General features: G+C 36.2%; 1 protein-coding gene across 5 annotated transcripts in view; it reads left to right on the forward strand.

Moving 5' to 3' along the window:
- DNAlig4 (DNA ligase 4) overlaps positions 1 to 16,894 on the forward strand; it is a 201,063-nt gene that overhangs the window by 129,276 nt on the left and 54,893 nt on the right. For all 5 annotated transcript variants that reach the window (XM_081743176.1, XM_081743173.1, XM_081743172.1 and 2 more), the window contains one exon: positions 11,160 to 11,297. In XM_081743176.1, the coding sequence (XP_081599302.1) occupies positions 11,160 to 11,297 (138 nt within the window). The remainder of the gene's footprint in view (positions 1 to 11,159; positions 11,298 to 16,894) is intronic.

Raw genomic sequence — 16,894 nt, forward strand, 5'->3', positions numbered from 1 at the left:
GCAAGGAAATGTCTGTTTCACTCGTTTAAGGCTTAGCCTACTTTCCGTTCTAAGTTTTTCTCTTCGAACAAAATATATCATGTCATATCCTGGAAATTCAAATAAGTCAAAATCGGGTAAATGTCGTAAATGAGGTTCAATCAAATTACAGTAAACACTTCAAAATGAAAACGAAAATCTAAGATTAACACTGAAAAGAAATTTAACATTGATTATAAGTGTAAAGTTCCATATTCTACGCATGAGATTACATACTAAGTTTTAATTATAAACATACACTAATGTATCTGTAATTAACAACTAAAATTTTTCTTATCCTTGGCATCTCGATACATTCCTTTTTTAATAAATTCTAAAAGAAAATCAAACATTAATTCTAAATAACATGTAATAACATATTTAAGAATTTCGAAAGTGGGAAGGGATCCTAAAAGAATTTTTTAAAATTTTAAAACACAATAAAAATATATATTATAACGCCAAAACATCTTCCCACTAGCTGAGGTACGGATATCTCGCCAAGATATCAAACCGTTTTTGGATAAGTACGGTCCCTCTACGTATATGATACGTTAATTATTTACTAAAAGATCTAAATTCAAACATCTGAAATGAAACAAGAAAAATTAATAACATTAAACTAATAGTAAGTCATTAGTAAGGTTTGCAACACTCATACACAGCTGACTGAGGTGTGAAGTGCTACACGGAGCAAAGACAGAAAAAAAGAAAAGAATTAATCAGCTGTGTATCACCCGTTATTCGTAACCATAAACACAAGTGGTTCTACAGTCTGGCGACTGCCTTATCGAAACAAGAAAAAGAAAGAAAAACCTGTTATCTGCTCATTGCCGAACGGTTAAAAGCTGGAAGCAAAAAGGAGTATTAAAAGAAATGCGTAGTTCTTCTTTTCGTGTCCAGGTGTTTTATCCACAACTAAAAGCAAAAAAGAAGAAAATGAATGAATGTCTATCACCTAACAGTTAAAAGAAAAATTGAAAGAAATGCGTTGCTTTCCTAAAAGAAAATTCGTATCAGTGTAAAAAGTTTTTTTTTTTTTTTTTTTTTTTTTTTTTTTTTTTTAACTGAAGTTAACCTCACTTAACATCTGTTTCAATTCCTGCTCTCTGTATAACTTCTACGTAATTGTAGTCCACCTGTAAGGTTAGGTGCGATTAATGGGATACACGTAGGCGCCCAATATGTGGAATTGAAGTAATAATGTAACCAAGGATCTCCTAAATAAAGAGATAGCAAACGGGTGGTTGATAAGTTATTAACCTGTAAAGGAGTTGAATTATTCTCATCGGACTTGTCATTTTCGGAGTTTGACAAGTTGACTTCCCCACTAGGGGAAAAAGAGATTGGTTCTTGAGTTTCATTAACAGGTGACAAATTTAGGTCATGCAAAAGATCTTCTGGTAGTTGGCGACGTGCCAAGGCCATCCAAATTTCACGGGTTTCAGGGGTAGGTTCCCATAACTTAGTCCTGTCTATCGAATGAAGTCCTAAATATTCACCTGTGGAAGGGTCAACAAGTTCAACAACACGGTCATTAATGACCTTAACACATAAAAGGGGTCCTCGGTACAAATCAAAAAATTTTGATATTTCACCTTTCAATAGACTACTGATATTACGTTGCTTGAGAAAAATCAAACTTCCTTGTTTTAAACGTCGTCGCTGTTGCTGACTGTCGTTCCATCGTGCGTTCCTTTTTTCTATGATGGCTTTTCGTCGATGGTCTGCCATAAGTAATTTATTCGACCAACTAATTCCGTCTTCCTTATCAAAATCTTCAGATACCTGCAAACCAAAATGCTTAAAAATGGGACGAGAAAAATGAATATTAAGATACAAACTTGCTGGTGAAACACCAAGGCTTTCAACGATGGAGTAGTTATGTAACAGAACTGCTTGCGTCAGGTTTTCGGCCCATTTATTATGTGACTGACAACATAATAACCTAAGAGTAGATACAAGAATTTTATTAGAGTGTTCGGTGATGTTACTCATGGGGTGATACGGTGTTGTATGATGGACTTTAATATTGTACTCTTGCATTTTAGATAGAAACTTTTTGCTATGAAACACTGCAGCGTTATCTGTCAGCACTGCCTGCACGATACCTAAATGTAGCATGTATATATCAAATAAACACTTGATGACTGAAGTAGCAGTGGCGTTCTTCAAGGGGTAAGCTGTACAATATTGAGTAAACACATCAACAGTAACTAGTGCGAAACGCGCACCATTTTTGCCTGATGGGTATGGGCCTAAAAAATCAAGGGCTAATAAAGCTCTAGGTTCTGAATAAGGATTAGTAGACAAGAAACGAGCTGGTGGGTGGTGATCGGATTTAAATTGCATACATTTCACGCAATCCTTTAAATGTTTCTTCACATCTGATCTCATTTTGCTCCAATAAAATGATTTTGAAATGATCCGAAGCGTTCTGTCTACTCCCGGGTGATCTAAATCGTCATGGTAAGCTGTAAGAACGTCATTCACTAATGACCTGGGAATGCAAATTTTATATGAGTCTGGGAAATGAAAATCTCTGTACAAAAGAATACCATTATCGAGTTTGAAAAATTTTTCCCAATTGCGTGAATTCCTTGGGAGCTCTTCTATCTTCTCGCCTGCTAAGAAAGAAATAATGGGGAGATAATCAGGATCTTCCTTTTGTGCGTTCTGTAACTCTTCAACTGAAATATTTTTGATTTTGTCTTGAATAGCCTGTAAAAGATGAACACGTTTAGTTGGTAATTCTTTGGAAGGGAAGAGACGTGAAAGCGCATCTGCACAAAGGTTCTCGGAACCTTTCTGGAAACGTATTTCGTACTCCAGCTGTTGTAATTCCAGGGACCATCTAAGAAGACGAGTGTTCCAAGGCTTGGCCTTATCTAACCAACTGAGATTTTTATGATCTGTAATAAAAATAACATGGTGACCAATTAGCAATTGACGCCATTTTCGGACCGCAAATACGATTGCAAGACATTCGATCTCACTCACACTATAGCGAGACTCAGCAGGTGTTAAAGTCCGACTAGCGAACTGGATTACCTTTTTCTGTCCATCACTGTACTGATATAGGACTGCACTGACTCCCAAGCGGGATGCATCCGATTCTAAGTAATAAGGTAAATTCAAGTCAGGATGTGACAGGAGAACATCTTTACAAATATCGTCTTTAACTTGTTGAAAAGATTGTTCGTGTTCTTCAAGCCATTGCCACCGTTTTCCCTTTTTGAGAAGCTGAAAAAGAGGTTGCATTTTTTCTGAGAAATGGGGAATAAAATTTCGTGACCAATTAAAGAGACCAATTACAGATTGTAAAGATTTAATATTGGTGGGTCTGGGTAAGTTACGAACCGCTTCTATGGTTTTTGGATCCTTTTTAATGCCTTCGGGAGTGATCAAAAAACCTAGAAAAGATATTGAATTAGTGCAAAACGAACATTTTTCAATGTTGAGAGTAAGGTTGTGTTCTCTAAACTTTTCAAAGATTTGTCTCAGCAATGCAAGATGTTCTTCGAAACTATCTGTAAAGCAAGCCAAATCGTCAATGTATCGTAAGATTTTAGCATGTAACTCTGGTCCCAATACTTTTTGGAGCATACTGTTTAAAACACTGCTACCATTTTTGTAACCAAAACATGTGACTCGATATTGGTAATGCTGGCCTTCGAAATTGAATGCTGTATATTCCTGGGACTTAGGAGTAAGCAAAGCCTGATTATAGCTACTTACAAGATCCAGGGAGCTAAGGAAAGGTTTACATTTTACTTTTAATAATAAGTCCTGTATGCCCTCAGATTTTGTTTGACGAAGTTCCACAAACTGGTTCGGCAAGCGAAGATCAACACATATTCTTGGTTTCCCGTTTTTCTTGGGAACTACAAGGATAGGATTGCTGTGAACAGAATTTGAATGACAAATTAATCCTAATTCTAATAACTTATGAATCTCATCTCGTACATCTTGGAGATACTTATGAGGGATGGGATATTGTTTACGTACCAGTGGCTTGTCAGTTTTCACCTCCATCTCATAAACAAAGTCTTTACAGAGACCTGGATAATTCGTAAAAATATCCCTATATTGTGACAAAAGAGAGTATAATTGCCTTTTCTGTCGGTGGTTTAAATTAAAAGTGCGGTTAACAGCATCTCTAATCTGCTCGTCTGTAGCACATTGTTTTACAAAAGTGGCAGCTGAAATAGAAAAATTGTTATCTATCGTATCTCTCTCTTCGTCTTCGGAGATTTCCTGAAAGTCAAAATTTTCTGGTAAAAGATTAATAATGGTTTTCAAATTATTATATTCCATGGAAATCGTACCATCCGAAAGATTAATTTGGCTTCTCAAAGCAGTAAGTGCATCAAGTCCTAAAATGAGATCCTGATTAAGAGATTCTGTAACATAAACTTTTACATAAACAGAAATGTTATCAATTTGAATAGTGACCAATGTGTAACCTCTTACTTTTCTTCTGGTTGACCCACTGAAATCCACTAAAAGTACATCATCAGCTGGAGTGAGTTTGGGTGACGTCACATCTGCGCTAATGCGTTTCCAAAGCGCTAAAGACATGAGGCATGTATCGGAGCCTGTATCCGCCAGACATTCAACTTCAGTATTACAAACTAAAACTTTAAGTTTAGCAGAGATAGGGTTGGGTTGCGCATTGATATAATGGTCTAGACAGTCTGTGTCCGATTCACAGTCACTTCTAGCTAAATCCGGATTATTTACACTACAAATGTGAGTATGCGATACCAGAAAATGCTTAGTTGGACCTACAGTGGGATAGTATGTGTTGGCCGGTACCCGGTCCTCAGTACCGCCTTCTAATTGTTTTCCGAGTGGCCAGAATTCCATTCATTACGTCGGTTTGACCGGTTTGAGTTGTTCCTATTGTTATGATTTTGCCTATTGTTGTTATTTCTACTATTATTATTCCTCCTTTCATTATTGGTACTATTGTTTCGCCGATCCCTAGAATTATTGTTCTTTCGTTCAGGTCTAGTCTTAGAATTATCGCGCGAGTTGCGATTCCTGTTCCGTTCCTCACTATTTCTCTGATCACGTGATCTCAAGGGTCGGTTCCTATTATTTCTACTATGGTCACGTCGCGCACGACCTCGGTTCTGATTCCTATCAATTCTCATATTATTTACACGCTGATCCTGGTACCTTTGATTATTATTCTTATTATACGAAAAATTTCGTTGGTTACTTTGGAAACCGAAATTTTGATTACCATTATAATTATTACCCTGCTTGTATCTTTCTTCTCTACGACTTTGCTGAGCCTGTAAAGTTTCTAATTTTTGAATTGCGGCCAAAAACTCCCTGATATTATTACATGAATGAAGAAAGAGTTCAGTTTTGAATCTATTAGGCAAAGTCTGTATTACATCTGTAAGTATGAGAAATTCAGGCAATTGCGGTGTCAATTCACGAAGTTTATTGAATTGATCTAGCGCGAAATCGTGTACGGAACTATGTACCTTGGGATCGAACCTAGTACTCTTACAGGTTGATAGCCTGTGTTGTACTGTGGCTTTTCCCGCGAAAGCTTCAATAAGTGCTTGTTTTATTTGCTCATAGTTAGTAAAGTCGTCTTTCCTGATATTGTACCAACTTAACGAAACTCCTTGCAACAAATGTGGAATGAGTTTAAACAGAGCTTTATCAGATAGGTTGGCTAATTGAGCTGTAAGCTCTAGCTTTTGCAAATAATTGTGAATTGATTCACTGGAAGGATCACCCTGAAATTTAGGAAAACACTGTATTTCCTTAAGCATGACATCGTCTTTTAATTTCGTATTTTTTCTCTGGCGATTAGTGAAAGTAACATTTTTGTCGCGCTTGCGCCTTCGGTCACATACAACCTTGATTTCTGAATCATCACTTGCACTGTCACTACTACTGGTGTTCTTACACTCCGAATAAGCCGAATCACTGTAGTGCCTATTTCTAACTTGTCTAGGAGTATCTGCTTCTACTCGGGGTTCGAATTCTGACGCTCTATTTTCGTTACTTTCTACTCTCTGGGCGAGCTCTACCATATCACGTCTAATTTCTTTTATGTTCTTATCTATTGCCCGTATTTCGGCGCGACATTCTGCGTTAGATTCATTTTTTACCTTCATATTGTAATCTATCAGTTTCGCCTCTTCATATACCATTTTAATGTCTTTACCTTGCCTTTCTACGCGTTCAGAAATTTCCTCAATACGGTCATGCATCTCATCTAATTTATCGATTGTATCTATATGTAAACTAACGCAGCGTTCCTTATTAGCCTGACACACATCTCGGGCTGATTCCAACTGCCCTTGGAGGGATTGTGTGTAATCGTGCAAGCCTCCTAAATGATTCTGAATTTTACAGACTTTTGTTTCTATTTGTTCTACACGATGGCATGTTTCTTCAGTCTGTTGCCTAACTTCGACGCTGGTCTGTGTGGCGAGTTCGATTGCCTGTTTAGTACTATGACTGACTTCGTGAAGCTGGTCATGAATCTTCAGTGTTATGCCATCGTACTTTTGTTCGAGGATTTCGTACCTACGTTTACTTTCGGCCTCCACATTCCTAATACTTTGTTCTAATCTTTGGTTATTTTCGCGACATTCCCTTTGCACAGCGTCTAACTTCTGACCTAACTCACTCTTTAGCTCTTTTTCTAATCTATCAATATTCTCTTTATTTCCCTGTTCTAATCTAGCAAAATTCTCTTCGTTTTTATCTACTTTTTGTTCTAATCTATCAAAATTCTCTTTAAATTGAGCAAAATTCTTTTTATTGTCTCTCATCGATTCTTCGAGAAGTGAACTCATTCTAGTTATAATATCTACTTCCTGTGCCATCTTAGACAAAAATAAACTTGAAAAAACATACAATTAGAATAAAATATAATGTCACAAGCTATGATTAAAATCACCTAAAAGAGAAGTTTTTTTTTTTTTTTTTCAGATTACTGGTACTAAGCTGAAAGAGAAATGATATATTAAAATATTTATCTTATGAGTATTCGAGCACCAACGGTCTCGATTCGGGTCGGTAGTTCGGGCGTCATTTATTTGTAACCATCCTGAGTTCGTGGTCCATGTTCGGGCGAACATTTATTTGTAACCGCCTGAGTGTTCATGTCTCTGTTCGGGCGGCCATTTATTTGTAACCATCTGTAGTTCTGATCTGATCGCTGTCCTCGGCTCGTGGTATTACCAATAAGTATACTCCTGATACTTTAACTTACCTGGACAGGACGACGAAGACCTCTCCAAGAAAGGTTACAAACTGTTTCCCACAAAGCTCGTCGGTCTCAATAATGAGATGAGCATTAGGCGCCGAGAGGTTCGGGTGTCTCGTCTCGAAAACCTCACGGACGATCAGACGGTCATCCAGACCATAACGCACACAGACATCACTCATACACACAACGAAAACACACTGGATTAATTGACACTATACTTATTTATTAGAACACTATTTTGAAAAAAAAATAACGAAGAGAAATGAATACAACACTGGACACTAATAAATTTTGTCGCTGAAATTACGTTTTGCCCTTTACGGGAAATATAGCCCTTTCTATATATATATGATTATAATTCAGGTATCACTAGAAACACTTTGCTCACACCATGAACACACTTGGGGGATTCGCACTGGGGAAAAGTTGTCTGGATCGTCCCACGATGAACCCAGTTGTTACGCTGAACAGTCCTGCAGCGTAAAAGTAAATCTTGAGTAAATAAACGAAAAGAAGGTCTTCACAGTTGAATTCTGATATTGGAGGGCGCGTATATAACTTTTTAAACGCACAAGGTCTGAGGACCTAGGATTTCACTGATTGGGGCTAGCCGCAAGAAATCGTCCTTCATCGGCTAAATAGCTTGTGCCCCTTAACACAACTTATGTTTGAAGTTCAACGCGAGATGCGTGGTTGCATCTTCCAGACCTGGAGTCAAACTCCCTGAGCTTCCAAGCTCAAGCTACGGATTGCGATGGTCAACAGAAAAGTGTTGGCAGTTCATTTCAAAAATTACTCAGTTAACTCACCTGTATGCACATACAAACAGAATATAGAAAACAATTTCTGTTAATTTTAGTCAACTGCCCATAATGCACTAGACACGGCGATAACACTGGCGTGAGAAAGTACAGATAACGGGCTGGGATACAACGCAGTTGGTGCCACTTCGGCTATTGGGACATCTGGTCAGCCCATATTTCTCTAATCTATTATAATGTTTCCATAAGCGATTAAAGAAAGCACTTAATTCAGTTCCCAATAACTATAGAATATATACTGTGTATATAATGAGTCAGGGAGAAACACTGAAATGGTTAGTCACTAACTGAAATGTTCTCACTAAAAGCAACGTTTTAAATATATATATGAAAAAACGATGAAAGACTTCTTTGTCCAATTGTGTGGGAAAGAAGCAATTCCCACCAAAGAAAGAACTTATATGCGTTGCAGAATAAAGCACAAATCGAAAATAATAATCACTGTCTTCACGAAATATACAGGGCGTCCACAAAAAAATACTTCTATAACCTGGTAGCGGTTATAACTCTTGACAATTATATTAACAAGTATGTAAAGATCAGTACAACGTATTTTTATCAGGAGTCCTTCGTGAGTGAGTCGGCAGACGTATCGCATTTGTGACCAATTAGTCCCAGTTTCGAGTTCAAATGGCGGACAATTTCTCTCGAATGTAAAGCGAGAAGCGGTTTGGATTCCGCTTTAAGCTTGTGACCCCTTCAAGCATAACGCGGTTGTTGCATAATAACACAAAGGCTAAACAAACTTATTTCTATCATATTTGATATAATTACATAGAGAAAATTATGTAAACAAACAAACAAACAAAAAACGGGTTTGGCGCAGCGTGCGTGACTGGGTACCGCTCAGGTATAGTAGCGAAAATAAAAAGTGTTGAACATGCAGACATCTTAACACGCACTGCATGATTCACAGAGAACAGCTAACAGCAGAAAAACTTTCAGCTGACTTTATTGTACTCCTGAACGACGCGATCGTAAATGAAATTCTTGGCCGTGCCCTCAATTCCAGACTCTTCGAATTGCTTTCTCTATCTACAGGCGTGAAACATCAGCATTCACTATTTCATGCTGAAGTGAGATGGTTATCGAGGGGGAAAGTTCTATCTTGCCTTTTCGAATTGCGAGAAGGGGTGATGCAATTTCTTCCAGATTAAAAATCAATCTCGGCATGTCTCTTCTTTGATGAAGAATGGTTAACTAAACTTACGTACTTAGCTGACATTTTTGGGGGCCGCGGTGGCTCAGTGGTAGAGCGTTCACCTCTGGTGCTTGGGGTCCCGGGTTCGAACCCAGCCCCCGCCAAGTGAACTTTGTGGTGGACAAACACCGCGTGCGTCGGTTTTCTCGGGGTTCTCCCGTTTCCTCCCACTTTCTTCATTCCACCATTTCATTCATTACTCATCATCACCGTCTCCTTTAGCCTAACCGGCATAACCGTGGGACGTAAAACTCAAAGATTTCAAAGATTTCATTTAGCTGACATTTTTTTCTATTCTTAATGACGTAAATTTATCTCTTCAGGGAACTACGACAAATGTATTTACTCTTTGGAATAAAATAGATGGATTTAAGAAAAAAAAATGCTCTTTCGAGACAACGTTTGCAAGAAAATAGCTTGAAGATGTTCCCTCTTCTCCAAGAATTCCTGATTGCTACTGACATGAATTAAGAAAGTGTATTGACTGTTATATACCAACATCTCAGCACGTTGATTGAAAACTTCAATCACTACTATCTTACGGCTCAGAAAGAGGATCCTCGGCAACGGAATATTTGGATAATTGATTATTTTACGAGGCTCACCCTTAAGGAGAACGAAAGTTTAGCTGAACTATCTTCAGATGTAACTCTCAACTCCAGATTCAAAAACAATGCACTGAATCAATTTTGGTTGTCTGTGAGTCTCATTCGAATTAACTTTCTCTGCTGCATGTGCAATTAAGACAAAATATAGGAACCGAATGGACGTTGATGCCGCTCTACGTCTTACAGTATTTACATTGGACCCACGCATCCACAAGATTTTGGCAAATAAAGAGCAGCAGATGTCGCATTGAGTCCAGTAACATTTGACAGTAAAACGCAGATCTAAGTATACAATATAAAATTTTCAAATCGTAATTTATCAATAAATGATAAAAATGAAACGTGAGTTTAAAAGAAGTATAGTTTTCTACTTTGCCGGTCCGCCACAATTTATCCTGTCTTTTGTCGGTCCGCAAGTGTCAAAAGGTTGAAAACCACTGTTTTAAGGTACAGTACATACGCATTTTTAAATTATGTTATTTACTTAATACTACTAGGTATGAAACTCTGTAGAAGAAAAGAAGAAAACGAAAGGAAAAAGAAAAGAAAAATCGTCAATAATTTGTAGAATATCCGCCCACCACGCAGATGAACATGATTCGACTCTCTCCATTCCAGCGGTCATATTTTAGCGTTATTCCATACTTTCTGGTATTAAGTGCATATAAAATGTATTATTACTATTCACAGAACTACTATCCGTGAGTATTACTATCCACAGAAGTCTTGATAAATCTTACGTTTCCTTTGATCTTCTTTATTTATTTACGTGGATTTATTTTGCTCGTTTAAATGATTATATGAATGCCAGCTCCCTAGCCGTACTGGAATACCGGTTCTCGATAGATCAACACAGTCAAGCAGTGATGGAGCTAGTCAGAGGAAGGATGGGTTGCCGTTCGTATTCAGGTATTGTTGATAGTGTGGCACCCATCCAACGTCGTGAGGTCAATTGGGAGCTACTTCAAAGAAAGAAGTAACGAATTGCAGTCTAGAAAGCCAGCATTAACGACGAGAAAAACCGACATGCTGATCGTACATCACTCTGAAGACGTGAGTAGCACAAGGCGGCCAGTAAACGTGATACCTTAGGGCTGTTGCGCCTTTTTTTCCCTTTTGTGACTTATTTAATGATTACATTATATTTTAAGAGTGAGTTCGGTACGAAAAGAAACAACTTTATAATTCTATATTTAATATAATCATTCATCTGTTGTTAAATGTCTTTCTATTATTATTGATGCTATTTTGTATCTATGCAGGTAAAAGCAACAGAAATTGTGGAAGGCGATGGATATAAGACGGGGTATACCCTGCGGTTCCCTCGAGTTGATAAAGTGCGATATGATAAATCATGGAAGGATTGTCTAACAACTGAAGAGTTCACTCAGTTGCGAAAGGTTAGTACGAAGCTACTTTCATTCGAATAGAACATTTGAGAATCGCTATGTAGATACACGGGCTTACACGTTAAAATGAATACTTTAAAGAAGTAAATTAGTAAATAAATGAAAAGTCTAATCTTAATATTGTTATTTTTCAAAGTTTGTGCTTGAGTAAAGTCAGGCCTTTAATGTGAAGTATAGTGACTTCTTATTGTTAATAATAAAAATTATGGAACCAAAATATGAAAATGGAATGTGGAAATTGACAAATAATGAAGAAATATAAACAAAACAGGTAGAATTGTGTCCACGATGAGGAAGAGAAGATATCATTCTGTGGACATATAAAGAGGATGGACAACAAAAGATTAACCAAATAAATTTTCAGCTGTTTCACCCAAAATCATAAAACATAAATAAATTGGTTCAAAGATAGTTCCTATATGTAAGTATCAGACATAAGGAAAATAGGGATAAATGAGGAAGAAATATATAGTAGAAAAGGTTTCAGGGAGAAAGTAAAAACATTTAAGAGTTTCAAGAAAAATGCTAAGAACAAAATGGGAGCAGTATAGACAAAAGAACAAAGAGAACAACATAGGCGAAGATTGAAACAATATTGGAAGGAAAAAAAGAAGAAAGGAAGTATTTCGTGAATTATTTTACGTAATCCTTAGTTGCCTAAGTCGTAATAATAATAATAATAATAATAGTAATAATAATAATAATAATAATAATAATAATAATAATAATAATAATAATAATAATAATAATAAAGCAAGTTAGTTTCGTTTCATACTGTTAAACTACGGTAGACGTTCAAACTGGAAGTAGTATATCTATAAGTATTGGTTACAATAGCGGAATAAATTCAGAGATAGAACCTGTTCCTCGGACTCTGAATCCGTATCTAAAACCCATGACTCACTAACTCTCAACTATTTTTGCTAAGTATTTGAAACTGGAAGAATAGTAAATTTTAACCTGTTGTGGTAGATGTTATGGCTGGTGTTACTATGTTCTGTTGTGACGCTGAATCGATCCCAAGAAACCGATTCCCTCTATCCATTGTAGATTTTCCTCCAAGGCGACCAATCTTGAAACGGGAAATGATTGATTTTTACCACTTCCAGTTTGAATATAAGGTTGACGGAGGAGATGGAATCCATTCTTAGGATGCTGAGTCGATTGCGAAAAACCGTTTTTCGATAGATATATATTTTTTTGCGTTTCTGCTGTATGGAAATCAAGATTGAATCCGGAGTTTTTACCAAATTTCAACAGTTTCCGGTTTTGGTAGAGTATTACTAGTGGTAGTAACATGTTCTGTCGAGACACTGAACCGATTGCAAGAAACCGCTTCTCGCTATCTGTTACCGTGTTTGTTGTATGGCAATAAACGTTGAAAAAGGAAATGTTTGATTTCCACTACTTCTGGTTTGAATATGGGGTTAATGGAGAAATATGAGCCTTGAAACCGGAAGCAATACCAAATTTGAATCACTTGCAGTTTCGGTAGAATGTTGCGGTAGTCATTATATATTATCTTCAGACGCTGAATCGTTTACAAAAAAACAGCTCCTCCATATCTGTTACCGTTTTCGTTCTACGGCGATAAACGTTGATACCGGGAATGGTTGATTTCCACGTTTTTCGGTATAGAGGGTTAACGAAGGAAATGGAGGCTACTCATGGGATACTGAATCGATTGAGAAACTGTGTCTAGATATCTCGTTTTTGCTCTATAAAAAGTAGTGTTGAAACAGGAGTAATAGTAAATTTAAACCACTTCTGGTTTTGGTAGAGTGTTGCGTTTACACATGGTATGTTGTTTTGAGACGCTGATTATTTGCAAAAATCCGCTTCTCCATGTCTGCTACCGTTTTCGTTCTAAGGTGAAAAACGTTGATGGTTTACTTTTATCGCTTCTGGTTTAAGTAGAGATTTAACGGCGGAGATGAAGCTTGTTGTTGGGATACTGAATCGATTGCAGATATCTGCTTCTCGATATCTTCAACTCTTTCAGTTCTATGGAAATGGGTATTAAAGACCGAAGTAATAGTAAAATCAAACCACTTCTGGTGTAGTAGAGTTGCGGTTAGTTGTTTCGAGACGTTGAGTCATTTATCTCTCTCTCTCTTTCTCGCTCTCTCTCTCTCTCTCTCTCTCTCTCTCTCTCTATATATATATATATATATATGTATGTATAATGCTTCTTGATATCTTCTACCGTTTCCATTCGAAAAACATTGAAACCGGATATGACCAATTTCAACTACTTCAGCTTTGAATAGAGGGTTAATAGAGGAAATGGAACCTATTCTTGGGACGCTAAATCGATTGCAAGAAACTACTTGTGCCTTTTTGCTCTGATACCTGTCCACAGACATCAGACGGATAGACAAACATAGCCTTTCTATAAGACTTCTGACATTTATGCATAGCATAGTTTAAAAGTATAATAATAATAATAATAATAATAAGAATAAGAATAAGAATAAGAAGAAGAAGAAGAAGAAGAAGAAGTGAACATATACGAATTTATTACTGTAGAATGCATACACACGCAACCGAGAATTTGAAAATGCTTAGCTAAAGAAGTTTAATCAGTGCTTTAACAAATACAGGAGGCGTTACAGAGTAAGATGTCGTATTTTTGATGTCACGATGTATTCATTGGCTTCACAGAAGGTTAATCGAGGTATAGAATTTTGATTGTGTGCTGAGAGTCGCACATAGCGTGTTATCTGCGTAATCTCTAGCAGGACCCGAAGTCATTGATGTTCTTGTAGCAGTAAAATCGTACCAGAACTCAACCAATATTTAAAAGGATACTCTTGCATATACAACTTAGCCATTGTATGAAGGAATAGTTGAAACAGTGTTACGACAGCAACGTTGTGAAAAAAGAAAGAAAAAAAAAGATTTGTGTAATAAAACCAAAAATCATGGCTTATTTGATTTAAACCGGTCTCTTTTGTTTTAAATCGGTATTCTTTGTTTATATTGAAAACTTGTTTAAAGTGTAGTATTTATGTTAATATATATATATTTTTAAATATTTGTATTAGAATACCAAATACATTTCTTCTACATACAGGAGTAGTAGGCAGAATTGAACTTTTGTCCTCCTTATTACTTTTACTAACCTTCTTATATTGTAAATTGTAAATTAAGCCAATGTGCTAACTGACGTTCGTACTTTAAAGGAGAGAGAATGCCAAAAAGCAATACCTCATATTCACAGAGTACTGCTTAAATAAGTAAATTTTGTATATATATATATAAAAAATGCGTTATGACACTCTCATTAAGAACACAAATGGGTAGTAGTGGCAGTATAATTCACTTGCTGTAATAGAAATCAGCATATTTCAAATGAAATTCTGTTTAATAATGATCGTTTGTAGCCATGTTGAGAGTAACATAATAAGTACATTATAGTGGTTTTCAAAGCTAAACCAAGTTTTCTTATCAGCAGTAAAACTGTCATATGGTTGTTAGCGGCCACGTGCGGTTTGTCAACCAGTTGGATGTTGCCGGTATTACAAAAGCTTAGCCGCTCTTCCTGTCGCCAGGGTAAACAATGAAGTCTCGAACTATTTTTTCTGAGTGTTGCAAACCAATAAGCAGATACATAAAACCAGAATAACCATTTAAAATAAGGATAAAATACGTACACGTCATTCAACAAGTAATTTTCTCTCCTATTAATATAATAATAATAATAATAATAATAATAATAATAATAATAATAATAATAATAATAATAATAATAATAATAATAATAATAATAATAATAATAATAATATGATAGTTTTTACGTCCGAGCCGTTTCGGGCTACTGTGCATTTTCGGTAATGCTCGGAAAGTAGAATAGATCCTGGACCGCACGTTGGACCGATATTGTATTTTTACCCTATGAATCGGGTTTGCCCGATTGAACCGTATGAATAGGGATGACCTGATAATCCCGTGTCATTATTGTAAATGATGTGTTGTTTCACTTTATTATCATAACACAAATTGTTCTAATTATCATGTACGAACTCATAACGAGTCTATCGGGTCAAACGGTCCAAACAGGACAAACACGGGTCAAACGAGTTTATCAGGTCTAAGGATCGAGTAAACCAAACGCAATGGGTATCGGGCGGGTACAGCTTACCCGAAAAGTTCAAGCACTAATTATAGGTTAAAGTCAATACTTAAGAGCTCTAATTGTTTGCATTCACTTTTTTTTAGTTAACCGACCAACGAACTTGCGGATACATAAATATAAATGCTCAAATCTAAATTATTGCATTATATTATTGCAATGAGCATCAACGTGATTTACTATTAGGAGTTAGCGTGAGGCACTAATGTTAGTCTTTTATAAATAGCATTATTATTATTATTATTATTATTATTATTATTATTATTATTATTATTATTATTATTATTATTATTATTATTATTCGACAGACCATCTGTCTATAATGACAATTTAAAACTTTTTTCTTTTAAAAAAAAGATGATTAAAAAGCATTCTATTAAGTACCTAGATCCTCATATGTATTAATGTATGCAGGTTAATATCTGAGTAATAAAGCTATCATTATTAATTTCCTGTGTATAGTATCCTAATTTGTAGTTTGTCCAGTTTTTATACACGTGAAGAATCAGATTAGAAAGAGTGATCAATTATATATTGACCTGTATATCTTAAAGTTAGAAATAATATACTTACAAGCAGAGCAGATGGACAGAATCTTTATTAAGCCTATTACTAATATTACATATTATTATTAGCAATAATAATAATGATAACTAAATTCCTGGCGCAACAGCCTTTAGAAGGCCTGGACTTATGGCACTCATTTCTGTGGGGTAATGTGTTTAGAAATCTGCACGGACTCGGGCTACTATGATAACCGTAATGGGGTTAGCCATACTGGGAGCTTTATACAGTTCTACCTGAGTTGGTGCGGCAACGCCGAAATCTAGTTACAATGAAGGATTTATGGTAGGGACAAGTAAACCCTTAGATCTTGACCTTCGAGGAAAAAATTGGTTATGTTTTGTCGCAATGTATATTATTGGGTCGATGCATAAGTTCGGGCGGTTCTTATATTTTATTTTTATTCTGCTGTTTTGTTAATTCAAATACAAAGACAAAACATTAACATATTCTACGTGTGTAACAATACATTGCATGTTACTCACATATAACTCACAATCTCTCAGTGATGTATTCACCTCCACTATCTATGACCGTTTGCCAACGTTCAAGTAGCAGTTCAATGCCTCGTCTGTAGAACTGTTTTGGTTTTGACTGGAAGAAATTTGTTAGTCATTGGTCAAGAGAAGCTTCATTATGAAACACTCGCCCCTGAATGTGGTTAGAGAGAGAGCGGAAAAGATGAAAAAATGAAAATCTGAAGGGGCAAGGTCCGGGGAATAAAATGTCACGGAAATGATCAAATGAAAACTTGACATTCCATATTAGTTTGTCTGAAATATATACAATAATTCGTTCACAATCAACCAAACCTGTGTTTTACAACACACAAACTCCAAACTACTGTAAAACAACGGAATAACGATAAACAATCGTTTCACGCCGCATT

The sequence above is a fragment of the Thermobia domestica genome, chromosome 16 (genome assembly GCF_964235325.1).
Source record: "Thermobia domestica chromosome 16, izTheDome1.hap1.1, whole genome shotgun sequence".
Taxonomy (NCBI): Eukaryota; Metazoa; Arthropoda; class Insecta; order Zygentoma; family Lepismatidae; genus Thermobia; species Thermobia domestica.